General features: G+C 45.7%; 1 protein-coding gene across 3 annotated transcripts in view; it reads right to left on the bottom strand.

Annotated features, from left to right (window-relative positions):
* The window catches only part of SEMA4F (ssemaphorin 4F), a 149,469-nt gene that overhangs the window by 28,660 nt on the left and 96,348 nt on the right, over positions 1–24,461 (bottom strand). For all 3 annotated transcript variants that reach the window (XR_012639407.1, XR_012639408.1, XM_074952051.1), the window contains exons 7-8: positions 20,662–20,804; positions 12,645–12,820 (exon numbers count right to left, since the gene is read on the bottom strand). Coding sequence is in view for 1 of the 3 variants with exons in the window: in XM_074952051.1 (XP_074808152.1) it covers positions 12,645–12,820; positions 20,662–20,804 (319 nt within the window). In the remaining 2 variants the exon portion in view is untranslated. The remainder of the gene's footprint in view (positions 1–12,644; positions 12,821–20,661; positions 20,805–24,461) is intronic.

Below are 24,461 nucleotides of genomic sequence, written 5' to 3'. Positions count from 1 at the left end.
TTGTCTTCAGGGAAGGCTGTGTAAGTAGGGCTCAGCGGTAAAGGATGGGACCTTCTAATTCTCCTGGCATGTGTGTCACCATAAAGCATTATAACAGTAGATGCAGAAGACCTGGCACAGGCAAAAGCAGCTTCCCATGTCAAATCCAGGGGTTACCAAGTATCAGACCTACGTATCACAGTGTGGCACTGTCAGCAGAACTCGGGCCTGGTCTTGTTTGATAAAATGGTTATTTTCCTATATTGTAGCTGTTGTACTTCAAGATGTGTTGTGTATGTCTTTTCCTTCGGTGTGGGCACACCCAGTATGCTCAAGCCAAAGAGTTCATGATGCAGCATGTGCCCTGCACCTCCCCACTAGGGTTGCCAGGTGTCCAGTCAAAAAGGGGACCAGACACCAAAAGTACGATTACTGTGGCCGGGGGAAGAAGGGGAGGGGAGGTACTGGGTCATCAACCTGCGCCAGCCCCTGCTGAGCCAGGGCTGCCTCCTACCTGCATCACATGGGGGATGGGGGAAGAGGCAGGACAGGGGGCAGGTCTAGGGGGAAAAAAAGAGGTGGGGTGAGGGGGAGTTTTCTGGTTTTCAAAAATTAGAAAGTTAGCAACCCTACGCCACGCCATGGGCCAAGGGCATAAATGGTGGAGTCCCCGATCCCCTTTCAGTTCCTTCACACCAGAATCATGATGGGATAGACTCCAAAGAAGACGGGAAGGAGGGTGGGCTGTGGGCTCTCACACAGTTACAGTGCAGTTAAGTAACAGATTTTTCTTCTTTATGTGATTGCACACATCCATTCCACTTAGATGACACCCAAGCAGTGCATCATGGTGGTGGGGCCTAGAGTCAATTTGAAAAGGGATTGCACCACTGCTCTCCCAAAGTCAAGTCAGCTCTGGAGGCTGTAATAATCACATAATGCTTGGCAAAGATATGCCTCGAGGACCATGTCTCTGCTTTACAGATGTCCTCTATAGGTACATCTCTCAACAAAGTCACGCAAGTTGCTTGGGCTGTGGTAGAATGCGCTGCCACTCTTGGAGAACATAAAGTGTTAGCTAGCTCATAAACTAGGGTTGCCAGCCCTTCAGGATTGTCCTGGAGTCTCCATGAATTAAAGATTAATCTGCAATTAAAGATTATGTAATGTGATGAAGCCTTCAGGAATATGCCCAATCAAAATTGGAACCCTACTCATAACATGAGATTATCCAGTGAGAAATTTCCCGAGCTGGAACTGCCTGACCCTTTATCCTTCCTGGATGGGATATAAATAGATGTGATCTATATAAAAAGAGAGGACACAACAAACATCTAGTGTAGGGAGTCTCTCCTCATCCTTATGCATACACGTCTCAGGGGAAAAGGTAGGCAGACGGAATGCCTGATTATGGTGGGAGCTGGACACCACCTTCATTAGAAATTCCAGATGTGGTTTCATTGAGACTTTGTATTTATTGAATGTGGTATGGGGGACCTGCCATCAGGACTTGCAGCTCTGTCCACTTCTCTTGCCCATGTGATAGCCACCAGGAAGGACACATTTGCTAACTGGTGGGCTAAAGAGCAGGTTGCCATTGGCTCAAATGGAGGCCCTATCAGAGCAGATAATACAAGAGTCAAGTCTCAAGGAAGAACCAGAGCCCCGTTAAGAGGATGAGTTCTATTTATCTCTTTTTAAAAAATCCAGCCTCCATAGAGTTAGAGAAAACTGACTTCACCTGGTTAGGAGGGTAGATAGCCAAGACTGCAGCTAAGTGTACTTTTAGTGAGCTAGTAGATGGTCACAATTCCTTAAGATGTCGGAGATATTCCAAGATATCTTAGATTCTTGTTCCTGAGGGAAGTTATGACTCTCAGACCAACTAGAAAAATGTTTCCCCTTATAGAGATAAGTACTCAAAGTAGATGTTTTTCCACTGTTTTATAGAATACTTTGCACAGCCATCCAACAGCCAAGCCATCAGGTGGACACTCTTGGGATTTGGGTGAAGGATTTGACGGTCATCCAGGCATACTGTGTCTTTGTCTGGGAGAAGCGGTAGCGATCGTTGAAAAGAGAATCTGTAGGTTAGAGAACCAGTGTTACCTCAGTCAAGCTGGGGCAATCAGAATCACATGGGATGACCTTGGGAACGAGTGGTACTGGGGAAAAGCGTATGTCAGACTCAACTCCCAGGGAAGGAGGAACGCATCTGCAAGGGATCTGGGGCTGTGACCTGCTCTGAAAGAGAACTGATGGCATTCTGTTTGCTCTTGTAGCAAATACGTCCATATGGGGAATACGACCAAATGAAGAAGATTAATCTGACTATACTCGCTTTCAAAAACCACTCGTGGTCTTCCCAAAGCATCTGGCTGACACGGTCTGCTGCTCCAAGGACAGTCACAGATGCAGAGTGATCGGTAAGCTGGGCACAAGCAAACAATATACATTTTAACACAGTGAAATGTAAATGGATCCATCTAGGAACAAAGAACATCGGCCTTACTTACAGGATGGGGAACTCTATCCTGGGAAGCAGTGACTCTGAAAAAGATTTGGGTTCGTGGTGGATAATCAGGTGAACATGAGCTCCCAGTGCAACACTGTGGTCAAAACAACTAATGTGATCCTGGAATATGTAAACAGGGGAATCTCAAGTAGGAACAAAGAGGTTATTTTACCTCTGTATTGGCACTGGTGCAACTGCTGCTGCAATACTGTGTCCTGTTCTGGTGTCCACAATTCAATAAGGATGTTGACAAATTGGAGAGGATTCAGAGAAGAGCCATGAGAAGGATTAGAAAACATGCCTATAGTAAGAGGCTCAAAGAGCTCAATCTATTTAGCTTAAAAAGAGACATTTAAGGGGTGACTTGATTACAGTCTATAAGTATCTACATGGGAAATAAATATTTGATAATGGGGACTTCAATCTAGCAGAGAAAGGTTTAAGACAATCCAATGGCTGGAAACTGAAGCTGGACAAATTCAGGACTGGGAACGAGGAGCTAATTAACAGTGAGAATAACCAACCATTGGAACAATGTACCATGGGTCAGGCTGGGTTCTCCATCACAGAGTATTTAAAAATCAAGATTGGATGATTTTCTAAAAAAATATGCTCTAGCAATTATTGTTGGGAAATGCTATAGCCTGGGTTATACAGCAGATCTGACTAGATGGATTTCCGTAGCTCCTTCTGGCCTTGGGATCTATGAATGTATCACCACAGTAGTCTTCAGTGACCACTCATATTGGTCCCACATCTTCCTACTGAGAGAGGCCCTCTGTACCTTCTTTTCCACGGCCAGATGTAGAGTTGTTGAATGAAGTACGAGGCACCACGGCCAGAACTTTAAGGCCTATGAGCACAGAGATGGAAAGTGTGACGCTCCCTGATTTTTAGATAGCGGCATTACCTGTCAGTACCCGGCCTCAAAGGTAAAGGAGTTAAGGTCCATCAAATGGCTCTGACCTCTAGCACACTGAGGTGGAGTTTTGCTTCCCATTGGTTCCATAATCTATGCATCTCTAGGTATTGACATGCACTTTCCAGTCCAGATTGGAGGCATCTGTTGTGTTAATGGTCTTGGAACAGACAGGCATGACGTACATGAGCATAATAATGGCCTTACTGGGTCAGACCAATGGCCCATCTAGCCCAGTATCCTGTCCTCCAACAGTGGCCAATGCCAGGTGCTTCAGAGGGAATGAACAGAACAGGTAATCAACAAGTGATCCATCCCATGTACCCCCACTCCCAGCTTTTGTCAAACAGAAGCTAGAGACACTTCAGAGCATGATTTTGCATCCCTGCCCATCCTGGCTAATAGCTCTCCTAAGACCCACTGTCAGGCGCTGCCTCCCAAAATCAGGCCTAGTGGTTGGAGCATGGGCCGCAGCTAGGCGTAGGGTTGGGCCTGAGCCAAGGGTGGTTCTGGAATTGAGATCTGGGTACAGTCCAGGGTCAAAACCAAGATCAGAGTCATAGCCAAGCCAGAATCTGAATCGTAGCCAGAGTCCAGGTGCAGGCCAGAGGTCGAAGCTGGGTGGTCAGAGTCCAAAGACACACCAAACTGATACCGGAGCCAGAGTCCAGATACGGGCTGAATGTCAAAAACAGGTAGTCAGAGTCCAAGGGTTTGGGGGGGGGGGGGTAATCAGGCAGTAGAGGCCAGGCTGGAGCGAGGTTAGTGCAGGGCAAGGACAATGCTGGGACAGGGCTCAGGCAAGGCTGGGAGTCACTGGAGTCTGGTGTACTGCGAGGCAGTAGGAGGGTTCTTGGCCAGGTAGCGCTGTTGCTCAGATGGATCTGCAGCTCTGCTGGGGTTGTGGAAATACCTGACCCTGGGTTCATTTGACCCAGGCTCTGCTCAGTGTTAGGTTGCTGCTTAATACCTGAGCGCTGAGTCACCACAGCAGCTGAGCGAGGAACCCTGGTTTGGCTGTGAGTTTGCCTCACACCCCTGAGCTGAGTCCAAGCAGTCTTCAGCCTGGTAAGAGCCTGCAGGACCCTCTCGCCGGGTAAGACAGCTTTTCCCTCATTGAATCCAAACGCTTGCCAATGAACATGACGCTCAGACAGTTGAGAGAAGTCAAGCCTGAGCCTGATTTGCAGGTCCAGGCTGTGAAACAAATGGCAAGTTTGGGCTATGGAGTCTGACCCATCTTTTATCAGACAGCCACCTAGGTAGGGAAAGACGTGGATCCCCGATGTCTGAGATGCGTACTTTGTGAACGCCCTTGGGGTCATGGACAGCCGAAAGGGAAGTACTTTGTGCTGGTATCATAGAATATCAGGGTTGGAAGGGACCTCAGGAGGTCATCTAGTTCAACCCCCTGCTCAAAGCAGGACCAATCCCCAACTGAATCATCCCAGCCAAGGCTTTGTCAAGCCTGACCTTAAAAATATCTAAGGAAGGAGATTCCACCACCTCCCTAGGTAACGCATTCCAGTGTTTCACCACCCTCCTAGTGAAAAAGTTTTTCCTAATATCTAACCTAAACCTCCCCCACTGCAACTTGAGACCATTACTCCTTGTTCTGTCATCAGCTACCACTGAGAACAGTCTAGATCCATCCTCTTTGGAACCCCCTTTCAGGGAGTTGAAAGCAGCTATCAAATCCCCCCTCATTCTTCTCTTCCGCAGACTAAACAATCCTAGTTCCCTCAGCCTCTCCTCATAAGTCATGTGTTCCAGTCCCCTAATCATTTTTATTGCCCTCCGCTGGACTCTTTCCAGTTTTTCCACATCCTTCTTGCAGTGTAAAAAGAAAAGGAGGACTTGTGGCACCTTAGAGACAAATTGGTTAGTCTCTAAGGTGCCACAAGTCCTCCTTTTCTTTTTGCGAATACAGACTAACACGGCTGTTACTCTGAAACCTGTTCTTGTAGTGTGGGGCCCAAAACTGGACACAGTACTCCAGATGAGGTCTCACCAATGTTGAATAGAGGGGAACGATCACGTCCATCGATCTGCTGGCAATGCCCCTACATATACATCCCAAAATGCCATTGGCCTTCTTGGCAACAAGGGCACACTGTTGACTCATATCCAGCTTCTCGTCCACTGTAACCCCTAGGTCCTTTTCTGCAGAAGTAATGCCTCTGTCCCACTCAGAATCTTAGCTATCTGCAGTGCGTCTTCCTAATGACCCCGTGGAAAGAGGAGTCAAGCTGAGAGCTGGGTACCAGTCTCCTTGCGACAGAGGAGGATGATAATTTCCCAAGGTGAGAATCCTTAACTCTGAGATCCCGATGAACTTGTTTAGTCTCCTGAGATCCACGATGGGTCTGAGACCATCCATGGTATTGGGATTGAGAAAGTACAGGGAATAGAACCATTGATATTCTCCTGATATTCCTGAGGGACTCTGTCACAGATCAAGTTGTGCTTGTCTTTTGGAGGGACTCAACCACTGAATCCCACATGCTTTTAGCTTGCTGACCTGTGCAGAGTTTAGACACTGTCCCCGGTTTTGGGCCTCTCCACATGCAATCCAGGGGCAGATTGCAAGTCTGACATGTCTCGACAGTGCAAACACACAGGACCCAATTGCTTAGATCCTAAAATTAGGGTCGTCATCCCCTGAAGTTCAGCATGTTCCCTGAATCCCACCAAAGGTGTGAGCCTTCTGGTTTACAGTTTACATATTCAGGGGTATGTAGATAAACTTCTTGTCAGCAAGTTAAGGAAGTATGGGCTAGATGAATGCACTATAAGGTGGGTAGAAAGCTGGCTAGATTGTCGGGCTCAACGGGTAGTGATAAATGGCTCCATGTCTAGTTGGCAGCCGGTGTCAAGTGGAGTGCCCCAGGGGTCGGTCCTGGGGCCGGTTTTGTTCAATATCTTCATAAATGATCTGGAGGATGGTGTGGATTGCACTCTCAGCAAATTTGCAGATGATACTAAACTGGGAGGAGTGGTAGATACGCTGGAGGGGAGGGATAGGATACAGAAGGACCTAGACAAATTGGAGGATTGGGCCAAAAGAAATCTGATGAGGTTCAATAAGGATAAGTGCAGGGTCCTGCACTTAGGATGGAAGAATCCAATGCACCGCTACAGACTAGGGACCGAATGGCTAGGCAGCAGTTCTGCGGAAAAGGACCTAGGGGTGACAGTGGACGAGAAGCTGGATATGAGTCAACAGTGTGCCCTTGTTGCCAAGAAGGCCAATGGCATTTTGGGATGTATAAGTAGGGGCATAGCGAGCAGATCGAGGGATGTGATCGTTCCCCTCTATTCGACACTGGTGAGGCCTCATCTGGAGTACTGTGTCCAGTTTTGGGCCCCACACTACAAGAAGGATGTGGATAAATTGGAGAGAGTCCAGCGAAGGGCAACAAAAATGATTAGGGGTCTAGAGTACATGACTTATGAAGAGAGGCTGAGGGAGCTGGGATTGTTTAGTCTGCAGAAGAGAAGAATGAGGGGGGATTTGATAGCTGCTTTCAACTACCTGAAAGGGGGTTCCAAAGAGGATGGCTCTAGACTGTTCTCAATGGTAGCAGATGACAGAACGAGGAGTAATGGTCTCAAGTTGCAATGGGGGAGGTTTAGATTGGATATTAGGAAAAACTTTTTCACTAAGAGGGTGGTGAAACACTGGAATGCGTTACCTAGGGAGGTGGTAGAATCTCCTTCCTTAGAGGTTTTTAAGGTCAGGCTTGACAAAGCCCTGGCTGGGATGATTTAACTGGGAATTGGTCCTGCTTCGAGCAGGGGGTTGGACTAGATGACCTTCTGGGGTCCCTTCCAACCCTGATATTCTATGATTCTATGATTCCACCATGGCCGTGACCTTGGTGAAGACATGGAGTTGCCCAAAAGGTAGGACTCTGTATTGATAGGGTGATGATCCTACTAGGAATCTCAGGTATTTTCTGTTAGTTGGATGAATGGAAATGCAAACATAGTTATCTTGTAGGGTAAGAGCTGTAAACTAGTTGATATGATCCAAAGAGGAGGTTACAGAAGCAAGAGTAACCGTTTGGAATTTGAAATGATGGACAAAGGGTTTGAGACTCTGAAGATCGAGGATAGGTCTCTACACCCCTTTCTTCTATTCCTACCACTTTGTGATCAAGAAGAAGCCCTTTCCATGAACTCTATGGGCACTTCCCTCCACTGCTCCCAATTGTAGGAGGACGTCTACCTCATGCTCCAACAGTCGTGAGAAGGGTCCATGAGGAGGGACAGGAAGTGGGCTGGGGGGCAAGAGAACAGCCTGCAATTGGACGTTCATTATCTCAATGACCCCCGGGTACAAACTTATCCCAGCCCAGGTTTCCTGAAAATATGAAAGGCAGTTGCCAAAGGGGGAGGGGCAAGGGAGAAGGGTCCAGTCAGGCTCTCAAGATAGGCAACAAATGTTTTGCATGCTTGATGCTCCAGACTGTGCTCCAGGAGAGGGCAGAAGATCTCCTGCAGTGAAATCTCTACCCATTCCTCAGAGGCTCAGGTGATCTTTGTGTGGGTAGTACTGGGACAAGGGTCTTTTGATCTGTAGAAAGGCTGCTACCTATACAAAGTAGCAACAGACAGCTCCAAAGAATACAGGGTTTTTCTTGTATCTTTAAGTATGTGAAGTGCCTTGTTTGCACTGCTGCTGAATAAATCACTGCCCTCAAAAACAGACGGTCCTCTGTGGTTACTTGAGCCTTTAGGGATTCCAGATGCCTGGAGCCACAAAGATCTCCTCACTGAGATGGCAGTGGGCAGAGTTCTTGCTGCCACATCAGATATGTCCAAAACAGCTTGAAGCGATGTCCTGGCACTGAGTTGGCCTTCAGAAATGAGGCTCTTCACCTCCTCTTGGTGTTCTTTTGGTAGTTTGTCTACCGACTTGGAGAGTCTATCCCAATTAAGGAAGTCATATTCTGGGAGCAGTGGTTGGCTACCCTCATCTCTATACTGCCTGTTGAACAGACCTTCCAGCCAAAAAGGTCTAATTTCTTTAGGACCTTCTTATAAGGAGTAGACTTCAGAGGACCCTGCACAGCTTCAATCTCTCCTGGACTGCTTGTACTAATGGGGACCTAGGAGCAGGATGCTGATAGTACTCTTTGGTCAGTACTTGCTACCTCCTGTCAACTCTTTTAAACATAGCTGGGATAGAAGATGAGTGCCAGGTTGCCTTGGTGATTTTGAGCAGGACCTCATTTATAGGCAACCAGTCTCTCCAGTTTTGCCATGTGACGTGTGTCCAGGAGTTTGCGCTGCTTCTCCCAAATTACCTCAAGTGGAACGTTCAGTGTTTCCACTGTTAGTAAATATTAACATTTTCATGATTTTTCTCATTGTCCTTTGTATACTGATTATACTTCCAGAATCCTTGCTGTGTTAGCCAAAAGTGTGCCTGGAGTCTAAGGCACCTGGAGTGTTGGTTCCTAAACTGAACTTAATGTGTGACTAGCACTTTAGAATGTATATAATTAAGTATTGGGCTGTACCTAATTATCCCCTGCACCTCTCGGACTAAGAGAGTCCAGGTGTTTAGGAAAGGGACCTCTCAAAACTAACAAAAGATATCTACAGAAGTATAATAAACAAGATTGGGTAATTGAGAAGGGGTGCTTATGATCAGGCTATGTTCTGTGACTATTGAGAGGTATTTTGTTATTGCAGATGTTTTCTGTGATGCATAAAATGATGACTCATTCAAAGATGTTTTTAAACTCATTAAGAATCACCAGTTACCACAGATGTCAGTAATAATGACTGAATTAGAAATCCCTTTAGCTTGTCATCATGTAAACTGAAATAACAAAAGGAATTCCATAAATAATTAGGCAAAATAAGATATCGAACGCAGAACACAGTGAAAATCAATTATGAGAGAGGAGCTTTCCCTCCTACATAGGAATTTCTCTCTCACACACCTTAAAAGGAAAGAGATTTTGAGAGTTAGATTGGGAATGAACACTGCCAGCATCCCGTCAGTTACAGAGGAAGGAAACAGGGCGCCATCTCTTCAACATTCAATATGAAGTGGAGTAGACCTGCTTCCTTGAATAGGCATTCCTCCTGTGGTGACCAATATGGCCAAGGTTGATAAAGATGACGTGGGGGAGAATGCATGGGTGGATACCAGCCAGGGGACTCCCTGTGTGAACCTGACCTCTTTTTGTGAGAATCATTCCTAGATTCTCTCTCAGCTTCCCACTGTGCCACCCAAGGGAGAGATGAGGCATGGACATGGGAAGATCCTCCACTCTGTTCAGCGGAGTAGGAAAAGTAGTAACTTCCAAGGGAGAAGCCATTCTGCCAGGTACTCTTGGTTTCAGGCCTGAGAATATCTGTACCGGCACAACACAAGACTGAGGACTGGTTAAAGACAACCAGTGCCTAGCCTTTCCCTTAGGGTTACGAGGCAACTGAAGGATTTGGGGCCTAGCCTGGGAAACAAGCAGAGAGAACTGGAAGTGCTGGCACAGTCAAGGAATTAGGATGTGATTGGAACGGAGACTTGGTGGGATAACTCACATGACTGGAGTACTGTCATGGATGGATATAAACTGTTCAGGAAGGACAGGCAGGGCAGAAAAGGTGGGGGAGTTCCATTGTATGTAAGGGAGCAGTATGACTGCTCAGAGCTCAAGTATGAAACTGCAGAAAAACCTGAGAGTCTCTGGATCAAGTTGAGAAGTGTGAGCAACAAGGGTGATGTCGTGGTGGGAGTCTGCTATAGACCACCGGACCAGGGGGATGAGGTGGACGAGGCTTTCTTCCGGCAACTAACGGAAGTTACTAGATCGCAGGCCCTGGTTCTCATGGGAGACTTCAATCACCCTGATATCTGCTGGGAGAGCAATACAGCGGTGCACAGACAATCCAGGAAGTTTTGGGAAAGCGTAGGGGACAATTTCCTGGTGCAAGTGCTGGAGGAACCAATTGGGGCAGAGCTCTTCTTGACCTACTGCTCACAAACCAGGAAGAATTAGTAGAGGAAGCAAAAGTGGATGGGAACCTGGGTGGCAGTGACCATGAGATGGTCGAGTTCAGGATCCTGATACAAGGAAGAAAGGAGAGCAGCAAAATATGGACCCTGGACGTCAGAAAAGCAGACTTTGACTCTCTCTCTCACACAGTGTGTGTGTGTGTGTCTGTCTCTGCCTGCCATGCTGTCTCCCCTCCCTCCATTTGTGCTGCCTTGTAGAGTGTGAGGCTACATTAACAACGTGTTAACTCTTGAGGGCTCAGCCAAGTGCTAGTTCATCATATAGCCGTAAGGCATTCCCTGGGAAATATCCTACCCTCTTCCACCCTCTGACTCCACCACCTAAACCAAGCTTCACAATCATCATTGCTGTGCACAGTATTAAATTGTTTGTTTAAAAAACTTGTACTGTGTATAAATATATATACTATAGTCTTTTGTCTGGTGAAAAAAATTTCCCTGGAACCTAACCCCCCCATTTACTTTAATTCTTATGGGGAAATTGGATTCGCTTAACATCGTTTCGCTTAAAGTCACATTTTTCAGGAACATAACTACAATGTTAAGTGAGGAGTTACTGTATAAGGTGGGTGCACCACTGGTTGAAAGACTATACTCAAAGAATAGTTATCAATGGTTTACGGTCAAACTGGGAGGACATATCTAGTGGGTTCCCACAGGGATCTGGTACTACTGAATATTTTCATTAATTACATCAATAACGGAGTGGAGAATATGCTCATACAATTTGTGGATGACACCTGCTGGGAGGGGTTGCTAGCACTTTGGAGGACAGGACATTTCTCAAAATGACCTTGAGAAATTAGAGGATTAGTGTAAAATCAGCAAGATGAAATTCAATAAAGACAAGTGCAAAGTACTACACTTAAGAAGGAAAAATTAAATACACAAATACATATCAAATGCACAGCTACAAAACAAGGTAGGCAGTAGTACTGCAGAAAAGAATCTGGGGGTTATAGTGGATCATAAATTGAATCTGAGCCAACAATGTGATGCAGTTGAGAAAAAGACTAATATTCTGGGGTGTACTGACAGGAGTGTCAGACACAGGAGAGACATATCCTACTTTGTTTAGCACTGGTGAGATCTGAGCTGAAGTACTGTGTCACATGTTAAGGGCTGTTATAAAGAGGACTGTGATCAATTGTTCTCCAAGTCCACTAAAGGTGGGACAAAAAGTAATCCGCACCAAGGGAGATTTTGGGAAAAACTTTCTAACTCTAAGGGGAGTTAAGCTCTGGAACAGGCTTCCAAGGGAGGGCTTGGAATCCACACCACTGGAAGTTTTTAAGAACAAGTTAAACAAACACCTGCCAGGGATCTAGGCACAGTTGGTCTGGCCCCTAGTAAGGGGCTGAACTAGATGACAGCTCAAGATGCCCTTCCAGCCCTACGTTTTTAGGATTCTATGATATTAGAATATCCTCTTCTATTGTGGAGAGATGATGGGGGGGCCCTAGGAAAAAAGGAAACTGATGAAAAGTTTTGGATTTTGGTAAGGGGGGGTTGTTTTTATAAAGCCAACAAGGAGAGGAAACCTAACTAAACTAACTCTACCTTCTAACACTAATTATAGACATTAGTAAGGTAATAGTTAAGTCGCACAAAGCAAGGGACATGGATACTGCAGGGGTTCTGTCTCACAGCCATGGGCTTTAAGGAACTGAGCAGTGGCTGAGCCTGCTCAACCTTATATGCCTTCAGTTACTGGGGGAAATGCAAGGACATCCAGGGTGCAGACAGGGACACTGCTATTGCATACATGGGCCGTATGTGCATCAAGAGTGGAATCTGTGTAGACATTCACTCAGACAGAAACCGAAGTTCCCCAAAACACAGTGTTTCCACATTAAAATGATCTGAGCTACACACAAGATGAACAGCTGTAACTAGGAGTTAAGAGAATAAAAGCAGTCAATGGACTAAAGGACCAGGATGCTCCCACTTGCTGCTTTAGCACCTGTAAGGAAGTGAGAAGTTGTGAGGATTTTGCATCCTTATTCTATCCTTGCATGGAGCATTGCATTGCTTGAGATGATATACACTTGGCTCTGCTGGCAGAGATGTCCACAGGGACTCAGACTTGGTGTGCAGAGCACAGCCATATTACGAGACTGAGGATCACTCTCCTTTGCATACCAAGTCCACTTTCCATTCAGTGAGCACCTGCCGGAGCCAGGAAAGGCACCCACCTCTGGGCTGAGAAGATACCATAGAACACTGCAGAAGTCCCGTTTACAGAGTGCAAGGTAAATACATCTTTCAGTAGATTGAAGTTGGTTCCACTCTCTGGATCCAAGCAAATCAGCTGGGTCTTTAGGAAAGTTGTCCACCGCTTCTGCAGGGTCTTCAGGCCTCCCAAGTCTCCCTAGAGAGAGAGAGAGAGCAGAAAGGTGACATTTACACTCAGGAAAAAGAGGATTAATCTGCTGCTCACAGCTTCTAGCAAGAGCTTATCTTAACTCATCCAAGCATCTTTGGTATTCTTCTGTTCAAGCATTAGCACTGTGCTTTCACTAGGGGCTTCTATGACCAACAGGTCCATTCCAGTGTCCTCAATCACAGAAGAAGGCAGCCCCAAGATTAGGGCAGGATATGTACATAAAGTCAGACTGGAAATAAAGCATACATTTTTAACCATGAGAGACGTGATGGATTCTCCATCATTGACAAATTTTAAATCAAGACTGGTTGTTTTTCTAAAAGATCTGCTCTGGGAATTATTTTGGGGAAGTTCTATGGCCTGTGTTATACAGGAGATCAGACTAGATGATCACAATGGTCTCCTCTGTCATTCCAATATATTTTGTAGATTCCAAGGCCAGAATAGGGGAATGACACTACACATGAAAGAAAGCAGAGAGTCATATATAGCGAAAATCTTAAATGAACCAAACTGTACCATAGAATGTCTATGGATATAAATTCCCTGGTTGAATAATAAGAGTTTAGCAGTAGGAATATACCACCACCAACATAACCAGGATGGTGATGGTGATTGTGAAATGCTCTGGGAGAGTAGAGAAGCTCCAAAACCAGAAAACCCAATGGTAATGTGGGATTTCAACTATCCCCAAAGTGACTGGGTACATGTCACCTCAGGACAAGATGCAGAGAAAGTTTCTAGACACCATTAATGACTGCTTCTTGGAGCAGCTAGTCCTGGAACCTACAAGGAGGGAGGCAATTCTTGATTTAGTCCTAAGTGGAGCACAGGATCTAGTTTAAGAGGTGAATATAGCTGAAACACTGGGTAATAGCAACCATAACGTAATTATATTTAACATCCTTTGGGGGGGGGGGGGGGGAGGGGAATACCAAAGAAATCCACCACAGTAGCATTTAACTTCAAAAAGGGGGACACCACAAAAATGAGGTTTGTTAAACAGAAATTAAAAGGAATTGTCGCAAGAATAAAATGCCTCCAAGCTTCATGGAACTTTTTAAACATACCATAATAGAGGCTCAATTAAATGTATAGCCAAAATAGAAAATGCAATAAAACAACAACACGCAGATCAAAAAAATGCCACCATGGCTAAACAACAGTTGAAGAGGTTAGAGACAAAAAGGGAAACCTTTAAAAACTGGAAGTTCAGTCCTACTGAGGAAAACTAAAAGGAGCTTAAATTCTGGCAAGTCAAGTGTCAAAGGAAAATTAGGCATGCCAAAAAAGAATTTGAAGAGCAACTAGCAAAAGAGACAAAAACTGACAGCTAGGGTGACCGTATGTCCCAGTGTTATAGAGACAGTCCCGATATGGTGCTTTGTCTTATACAGGAGCCTATTACCTCCCACCCCCGCCCCAATTTATCTGGTCATCCTACTGACAGCAAAGAATTTTAAGTGAATCAGAAGCAGGAAGCCTGCCAGACTGACTGGCAGTGGGGCCACTGGATGATTGAGGTGCTAAAGGAGGCTCAAGGAAGACAAGGCCACTGCGGAGAAGCTAAATGAATTATTTATATTGGTCTTCACTGAAGATGATGTGAAGGAGATTCCCACAGCCAGGCTATTTTTGTTAGGTGACAAATCTGCAAAACTGTCCCAGACTGGAGGCGTCAATCGAGGTGGGTTTGGAACAAATTGATCAGTTAAACAGTAATAAGTCACCAAGACCAGATGGGTTTCAGAGTATCAGCCGTGTTAGTCTGTATTCGCAAAAAGAAAAGGTTCAAGAGTTCTGAAGGAATTCATACAAGCAATTGCAGAACTAATAACCTACTGCTTAAATCAGCTTCTGTACCAGATGACTGGAGAATAGCTACTGAAATGCCGATTTTTTAAAAAGGCTTCAGAGGCAATCCTGGCAATTACAGGCCAGTAAGCCTAACTTCAGTACCAGGCAGATTGATTAAAACTATAGCAAAGAACAGAATTATCAGGCTCACAGATGAACATGATATGTTGGAGAAGGGTCAACTCAGCCTTTGTAGAGGGAAATCATGCCTCACCAATCTACTACAATTCTTTGAGTGTATCAACAAGCACACGTACAGGTTGATCCAATTAACACAGTGCACTTGGACCTTCAGAAAAACTCTGACAAGTTCCAACACCAAAGGCTCTTATGCAAAGTAAACAGTCATGTGCTGTTCAACACATTCATAAATGACCTGAAAAAGGAGTGAACAGTGAGATGGCAAAATCTGCAGATGATACAAAATTACTCAAGATAGTTAAGTCCAAAGCAGACTGGAAAGAGTTACAAAGGGTTCTCACAAAGCCGGGTGACTAGGCAACACAACAGCAGATGAAATTCCATGTTGATAAATGCAAAGTAATTCACATTGGAAGTCATAAGCCCAGCTACAAACACACAATGAGGGGATCTAAATTAGCTGTTACCACTCAAGAAAGCTCTTGGAGTCACTGTGGATAATTCTCTGAAAACATCTGCTCAACATGCAGTGGCAGTCAAAAAAGCTAACAATGTTATTATCTTTCCTAATGGTTCCTAAATCAAAAAATGTAATGCCACTATATAAATCCATGATATGCCCACACCTTGAATGTCCATGCAGTTCTGGTCATCCCATCTCAAAAGGGATATGTTTGAACTGCAAAAAGTGCAGAGAAGGGCAGCAAAACTGATTAAGGGCATGGAACAGCTTCTCTATGAGGAGAGATTAAAAAGACTGGAACTGCTGAGTTTAGAAAAGAGATGGCTGGAGGGCTCTGCTAGAGAATGGTGTGGAAAAAGTGAATACAGAAGTGTTATTTACTCCTCCTCTTAATACAAGAACCAGGGTTCACCCAATGAAATCAATAGGCAGCAGGTTTAAAACAAAACAAAAGGAAATACTTCTTCACACAATGCACAGTCAACCTGTGGAACACGCTGCCAGGGGACGTTGTGAAGCCCAAAATTATAACAGGGTTGAAAAAAGAATGAGAAGTTCATGGAGGATAGGTCCAGCAATGGCTATTAGCCAAGATGGTCACGGATGCAACCTCGTGCTCTGGGTGTTGCTAGCCTCTGCCTGCCAGATAGCGGGAGTGGATGACAGGAAATGGATCACTCAACAGCACTATTCTGTTCATTCCCTCTGAAGCTCCTGGCACTGGTCGCTGTTGGAAGACAGGATATTGGGCTAAATGGACTATTAGTCTGACCCAGTATGGCTGGTCTTATTGTAAACCACTCTCAACAGGCCAAGATAACAGAAAAAAAGCTTCAATTGGCAGAATACATAACCACCAGAGGCGGTATTAAATTACTGATGAATGATCTTGAATGCAAGCTTGTCAGATTTCACAAGCTACCCAAACTGGGCATGGTCTGTGTTACAGCTAACATAGCATGTTAGACAATAGATGAGCATGTGTAGCTGTAGCTGTGTTGGTCCCAGGATATTAGAGACAATTCATATAGGAAAACAATAAAAGACAAAAACACCCTGTCACCTGTGGATGAACACTTTTCACAAAGTGATCACCCTATATCTGACCTCTTAGTCCTCATCTTCAAAGGAAACCTGCACAACACTTTCAAAAGACAAGCCTGGGAGCTTAAATTCACTATTCTGCTAGACACTAAAAATCATGTACTGGACAGAGACACTGGATTTATGGGTTATTACAACAATCTGTAACTCACTAACCCACCCCCGCTTTTGTGTTAACAGACCACTCTACCTTGAATGGTCCCTAATAATACATGCTAACTTATACTAAACAATCTGTTTCACCTTGCATTTAGCTGTGATGCGGTAAGTACCTTTCCCAGACCTGAAGCAGAGCTCTGTGAGACTCAAAAGCTTGTCTCTCTCACCAACAGAAGTTGGTCCAAAAAACAAAACAAAACAAAAAAAAAAAAACAAAAAACATTACCTCACCCACCTTGTCCCTCTAACAGATGAGCATTGAGCTTTGCAATACACAGACAGGCAGACTCCCTGATCGTGGAATTTACAGTGATAATGAAGGTAAAGCCCCTCCCTGCGCTGCACAGCAAGCTGGACTTAGATTCTGCAGCGGCACACTGGAAGGTTTACAGTAGATGCAGATAATTTACAAATGAAGCATTTTTATTAAGCATGGATGTAATCAGTAGTCAGTATAGCAACCTGTGTTCTTTATTTCTGTATTATTGTAGAGCCTATAGTGGCTTTCGTACTGACAGATTGACTCCTGCCTCCGATCAGCCCATGATGCCATCCTGCACCACCCACTTGTAAATTTTCAGACAAGCACCTTCCATGCTTTTTCCCATGCTGCCTCTTGAGCGTGGAAGGTGCTCCTCACAAACATCTGCAAAACTAACTCACTGTTTTCCTTCAAATGCCTTCTTAAAACTGCTGTGAAGCCTACAAAAACTTGACAACATTAGGCTGCTGGTTCACTGACACCACTGTCTTTTGTGCTGACCAATACTGTCTCATTGTTTCCTTGTACTCTGTCTGTATCCATCTGTCATTTCTTGTCTTATACTTACATTGTAAGCCCTTTGAGGCAGTGACAGCCTTTTGGGTTTGTATTTTGCACTAGCACAATGGGCTCTTGGTCCATGACTGGGGCGTCTAGGCAGTATGATAATATAAATAATGACAAATAAGAGCCGAATCACACATCAGAGCCCCGTTGTGCTGGGTGCTGCATAGACACAAAGAGAGGCACTGTCCCAAAGAGTTCATAACTTAAGACAAGCAGGAACAGGTGGACATAAGCAGCTAAGGAAGTGGGGGAGGGCATACTGGGGTAACATGGCAGAAAGACACACAGTTACAGATTAGTTTTTAAAAGGTATTCAACAAGCAATCAACTTTAATGACACTGGAAGACCCTGCCTAGCCCTTCAACCTGGCTATTTACTATTGATGTCACAGCAGAGGTGGGGCTTGGAAAGCGTCATGGAGGAGGATAGGACAGTCTTTATGGATTAGCTCGTGGAGGGAAGAGGAGCCATGGAGGAAAGCACAGAGATGCTTGTGGGAGATGCAGACAAGCAGGACATGGATGACGGCCCATATGATGGAGAGGAGGAGACTGCAAAGGAGGCAGTGCAGAGAAAGTACAGGCAGGAATGTCCGGGCAAGCAGCAGGAGCTGAGGACAGAGATCATGGAGAAGTTAGAGGAGATGAGGCTGAGAGGCAGGAGGGAGAACTAGGAGTTCAAAGAAAAGGAGTACTTGTGGCACCTTAGAGACTAACCAATTTATTTGAGCATAAGCTTTCGTGAGCTACAGCTCACTTCATCGGATGCATACTGTGGAAAATACAGAAGATGTTTTTATACATCCAAACCATGAAAAAATGGGTGTTTATCACTACAAAAGGTTTTCTCTTCCCCCCACCCCACTCTCCTGCTGGTAATAGCTTATCTAAAGTGATCACTCTCCTTACAATGTGTATGATAATCAAGGTGGGCCATTTCCAGCACAAATCCAGGGTTTAACAAGAACGTCTGAGGAACGGGGGGCAGGGGGTAAGGAAAAAACAAGGGGAAATAGGTTACCTTGCATAATGACTTAGCCACTCCCAGTCTCTATTCAAGCCTAAGTTAATTGTATCCAATTTGCAAATGAATTCCAATTCAGCAGTCTCTCGCTGGAGTCTGGTTTTGAAGTTTTTCTGTTGTAATATTGCAACTTTCAACGTGTTTTTTCCTTACCCCCCCGTTCCTCAGACGTTCTTGTTAAACCCTGGATTTGTGCTGGAAATGGCCCACCTTGATTATCATACACATTGTAAGGAGAGTGATCACTTTAGATAAGCTATTACCAGCAGGAGAGTGGGGTGGGGGGGAGAGAAAACCTTTTGTAGTGGTAAACACCCATTTTTTCATGCTTTGTGTGTATAAAAAGATCTTCTGTATTTTCCACAGTATGCATCCGATGAAATGAGCTGTAGCTCACGAAAGCTTATGCTCAAATAAATTGGTTAGTCTCTAAGGTGCCACAAGTACTCCTTTTCTTTTTGCGAATACAGACTAACACGGCTGTTACTCTGAAACCTGTCATAGGAGTTCAAAGGGAGCCCACAAGGCTCACCAGGAGCTGAACATGCTCTGCGGGTGCAGTGAGATAGGTTATTTTTGCAGTGGAGATTTGGACAGAGATGAGAGGTAGGTGTGTGTCAGGGAGACCAGAGAGGAGGAATTTGCTGTGGTGGAGGTGCGGATGTCCAATGCCAGGACCGGAGTCTGGCTGTGTGGATGGAGAGGAGTGGATGGAATCTGGAAATACAGCAGGGCTCAGTTTAGTGATGGAATCTGATCAGGGATGGAAGATGTTCTTCAGGAAAACCTAGAGAGCAGAGGGGCTCCAAGTCCACATTGACACCCCTGGCTCCAAGCGGTGGCAGGACATATTGTGCTCCTGACAGCGAGATGTAAAAGTGAGGGCCTCGCCATGTACCATCACTGCATATCCCATAGGTTCTTCTGGCAGAAGCAGGTTTCCAGTTCTGGTTGTGATGGTGCACCCCATAATGCTTTATGGGAATATGCTTATGAATGTAATATATCTCTGTAAAGGTTATGATCTACTAAATATATTCATCCTATTTGTATGCATGTATCATTTTTGTATTCAAAGTTATGAATATTGGCTATGTACTTGTTTAATTTTAAGTAGCCTCAGTGAAGCAGTTGGTCAGAGCTTCCTGAGAAAAGACTATTCTCAGTAAGTGCCCAATCAAGAAACACTTAAGCCAACAATGAACTTGGAGATGCCAATCCACATCTGAGTTTTCCCAGGAATGTGGCCTGGCTGGTAAGGAATTCAGTCATGGATGGACATGTGACTTGCCCATGTGACTCCAAAACTCCATTTTTGAGCTGAATTCTGGATAGGAGAGAGGAGGGGGACCACCCACAAGAGAAAGTCTATTGAAACCCCTGAAAACCTCTCCATTTTGTCTTCAGCTGGCTCAAGAGATAGCCTCTCCACACCCAAAGGTTACCTAAAAGAGACTGGAACAAAGGACAATAACCTCAGGGGTGGGAGCGATTGCTGGACCCAGACAAGAAGGAGACTAGTCTGTAAAAGAAGCTTACTGGATCATCTCTGAGGGTGAGATTTCAGCAGTAATCACTTTCTTACTGTATTAGGCATAGACTTCTGTGTTTTATTTTATTTTGTCTGGTAATTTAATTTGTTCTGTCTGTCATTACTTGGAACCACTTGAATCCTACTTTTTGTATTTAATAAAATCACTTTTTACTTATTAATTAACCCAGAGTATGTATTAATACCTGGGGGGGGGGGCAAACAGCTCCATCAGTGCTACAGAGGGCAAACGATTTATGAGTTTACCCTACATAAGCTTTATACAGGGTAAAACAGATTTATTTGGGGTTTGGACGCCATTGGGAGTGGACATCTGAGTGCTGGAAACAGAAACACTTCTTAAACTGTTTTCAGTTAAGCTTGCAGCTGTTAGGGGACATGGTTCAGACCTGGGTCTGGGTTTGCAGCAGGCTAGCGTATCTGGCTCAAACCAGGCAGGGCACTGAAGTCTCAAGCTGCCAGGGGAAACAGGCTCAAGGGTAGTCTCAGCACATCAGTTGGCAGTTCCCAAGGGGTTTCTGTGATCCAACCCATCACACTGGTGTCCTGGCCAGATAAGGGTAATTACTTTTTACCTCCTCCTGAGAGTGGCAGACACCCTCGGACTGGCAGGCAGCTTTCACTTTGCACAGAAACTGCCAAGTGCCTGTGAGGCCATCCCCTCCCTTCTGCATTGTGGGAGCCCTGGGGATCGTACCTTGCAGACTCTGGCCACACGTGGGACCCTCACTTGTTCATAGAAGTCGTACTCTCTGGCTGTCTCCGTGAAGAAGAAATAGATTTTGTCATTCTCTCCACTCTCGCCCCCTCTCAGGAAAGTGGAGCCCACAAAGACTGGGTCTATGGATACAGGTGAGAGACCATCACAACAGGAAATGAACTATCGGAGCTTCAAATGCTGAACAAGGCAGATCCCTCCCCCCCACGCACACACACGTGACTACCACTGTTCCTGGGCAAAGGGCCAGTATATTGATATCATCCCTACCTGCCATGGACACTGCTTTTTTTTGCCTCTGTCTTCATGAACAAGGTCAGCTCCCAGACTGCTGCACTGGGCAGCACAGCATGGGGAGGAGGTGACCAGCCCTCTGTGGAGAAAGAAGTGGTTCGGGACTATTTAGAAAAGCTGGATGTGCACAAGTCCATGGCACCGGATGCGTTGCATCCGAGAGTGCTAAAGGAGTTGGCGGATGTGATTGCAGAGCAATTGGCCATTATCTTTGAAAACTCATGGCGATCTGGGGAAGTCCCGGACGACTGGAAAAAGGCTAATGTAGTGCCCATCTTTAAAAAAGGGAAGAAGGAGGATCCTGGGAACTACAGGCCAGTCAGCCTCACCTCAGTCCCTGGAAAAATCATGGAGCAGGTCCTCAAGGAATCAGTTCTGAAGCACTGAAGGAGAGGAAAGTGATCAGGAACAGTCAGCATGGATTCACCAAGGGCAAGTCATGCTTGACTAATCTAATTGCCTTCTGTGACGAGATAACTGGCTCTGTGGATGAAGCAAAAGCAGTGGACGTGTTGTTCCTTGACTTTAGCAAAGCTTTTGATACGGTCTCCCACAGTATTCTTGCCAGCACGTTAAAAAAAGTATGGATTGGATGAATGGACGATAAGGTGGATAGAAAGCTGGCTAGATTGTCGGGCTCAACGGGTAGTGATCAATGGCTCCATGTCTAGTTGGCAGCCGGTATCAAGTGGAGTGCCCCAAGGGTCGGTCCTGGGGCCGGTTTTGTTCAATATCTTCATAAATGATCTGGAGGATGGTGTGGATTGCACCCTCAGCAAGTTTGCAGATGACACTAAACTGGGAGGAGAGGTAGATATGCTGGAGGATAGGGATAGGATACAGTGGGACCTAGACAAATTGGAGGATTGGGCCAAAAGAAATCTGATGAGGTTCAACAAGGACAAGTGCAGAGTCCTGCACTTAGGACGGAAGAATCCAATGCACCGCTACAGACTAGGGACCGAATGGCTCGGCAGCAGTTCTGCAGAAAAGGACCGGGATTACAGTGGACGAGAAGCTGGATATGAGTCAATAGTGTGCCCTTGTTGCCAAGAAGGCCAATGGCATTTTGGGCTGTATAAGTAGGGACATTGCCCGCAGATCGAGGGACGTGATCGTTCCCCTCTATTCGACACTGGTGAGGCCTCATCTGGAGTACTGTGTCCAGTTTTGGGCCCCACACTACAAGAAGGATGTGGAAAAATTGGAAAGAGTCCAGCAGAGGGCAACAAAAATGATTAGGGGACTGGAACACATGACTTATGAGGAGAGGCTGAGGGAACTGGGGATGTTTAGTCTGCGGAAGAGAAGAATGAGGGGGGATTTGATACCTGCTTTCAACTCCCTGAAAGCGGGTTCCAGAGAGGACGGATCTAGATTGTTCTCAGTGGTAGCAGATGACAGAACGAGGAGTAATGGTCTCAAGTTGCAGTGTGGGAGGTTTAGGTTGGATATTAGGAAAAACCTTTTCACTAGGAGGATGGTGAAATACTGGAATGGGTTACCTAGGGAGGTGGTGGAATCTCCTTCCTTAGAAGTTTTTAAGGTCAGGCTTGACAAAGCCCTGGCTGGGATGATTTAATTGGGGATCGGTCCTGCTTTGAGCAGGGGGTTGGACTCGATGACCTCCTGAGGTCCCTTCCAACCCTGATATTCTATGACACTCTCAGGGGCCAAGAGGAGGCAGGATTCACTTGGCATCTTCTCTTTATGTCATCGGCCATTGATGGTCTCAAAGACTCCCACCTCTGTCCCCCTCAGAAACATCCATCTCCCCCCTTCTCTCTGTCCTCAGATCCCTTAGACACTTAGCATGGGCAGCATCTTGGACCCTGGACTTCAGAAAAGCAGACTTTGACTCCCTCAAGGAACTGATGGGCAGGATCCCCTGGGAGAACAAACAAGAGGGGGTAAGGAGTCCAGGAGAGCTGGCTGTATTTTAAAGAATCCTTATTGACGTTGCAGGAACAAACCATCCCGATGTGCCAGAAGAATAGTAAATATGGCAGGCAACCAGCTTGGCTTAACAGTGAAATCCTTGCTGATCTTAAATACAAAAAAGAAGCTTACAAGAAGTGGAAGATGGGACAAATGACCAGGGAGGTGTATAAAAATATTGCTCAGGCATGCAGGAGTGAAATCAGGAAGGCCAAATCACACCTGGAGGTGCAGCTAGCAAGAGATGTTAAGAGTAACAAGACGGGTTTCTTCAGGCATGTTAGCAACAAGAAGAAAGTCAAGGAAAGTGTGGGCCCCTTACTGAATGAGGGAGGCAACCTAGTGACAGAGGATGTGGAAAAAGCTAATGTACTCAATGCTTTTTTTGCCTCTGTCTTCACGAACAAGGTCAGCTCCCAGACTACTGCACTGGGCAGCACAGTATGGGGAGGAGGTGACCAGCCCTCTGTGGAGAAAGAAGGTTCGGGACTATTTAGAACAGCTGGACGAACACACGTCCGTGGGGCCGGATGCACTGCATCCGAGGGTGCTAAAGCAGTTGGCGGATGTGATTGCAGAGCCATTGGCCATTATCGTTGATAACTCGTAGCAATCGGAGGAGGTCCTGGATGACTGGAAAAAGGCTAATGTAGTGCTCATCTTTAAAAAAGGGAAGGAGGAGGAACCGGGGAACTACTGGCCAGTCAGCCTCACCTCAGTCCCTGGAAAAATCATGGAGCAGGTCCTCAAGGAATCAATTCTGAAGCACTTAGAGGAGAGGAAAGTGATCAGGAACAGTCAGCATGGATTCACCAAGGGCAAGTCATGCCTGACTGATCTAATTGCCTTCTATGACAAGATAACTGGCTCTGTGGATGAGGGGAAAGCAGTGGACATGTTATTCCTTGACTTTAGCAAAGCTTTTAATACCGTCTCCCACAGTATTCTTGCCAACAACGTAAAATAGTATGGGCCGGATGAATGGACTATAAGGTGGATAGAAAGCTGGCTAGATCATCGGGCTCAACGGATAGTGATCAATGGCTCCATGTCTAGTTGTCAGCCAGTATCAAGCGGAGTGCCCCAAGGGTCAGTCCTGGGGCCGGTTTTCTTCAATATCTTCATTAATGATCTGAAGAATGGCGTGGACTGCACCCTCAGCAAGTTTGCAGATGACACTAAACTGGGAGGAGTGGTAGATATGCTGGAGGGTAGGGATAGGATACAGAGGGCCCTAGACAAATTAAAGGATTGGGCCAAAAGAAATCTGATGAGGTTCAACAAGGACAAGTGCAGAGTCCTGCACTTAGGACGGAAGAATCCCATGCACTGCTTCAGACTAGGGACCGAATGGCTCGGCAGCAGTTCTGAAGAAAAGGACCTAGGAGTTACAGTGGACGAGAAGCTGGATATGAGTCAACAGTGTGCCCTTGTTGCCAAGAAGGCTAATGGCATTTTGGGCTGTATAAGTAGGGGCATTGCCAGCAGATCGAGGGACGTGATCGTTCCCCTCTATTCGGCATTGGTGAGGCGTCATGTGGAGTACT

The sequence above is a fragment of the Natator depressus genome, chromosome 4 (genome assembly GCF_965152275.1).
Source record: "Natator depressus isolate rNatDep1 chromosome 4, rNatDep2.hap1, whole genome shotgun sequence".
NCBI lineage: Eukaryota > Metazoa > Chordata > Testudines > Cheloniidae > Natator > Natator depressus.
This window is presented reverse-complemented; position numbering and strand designations above follow the sequence as displayed.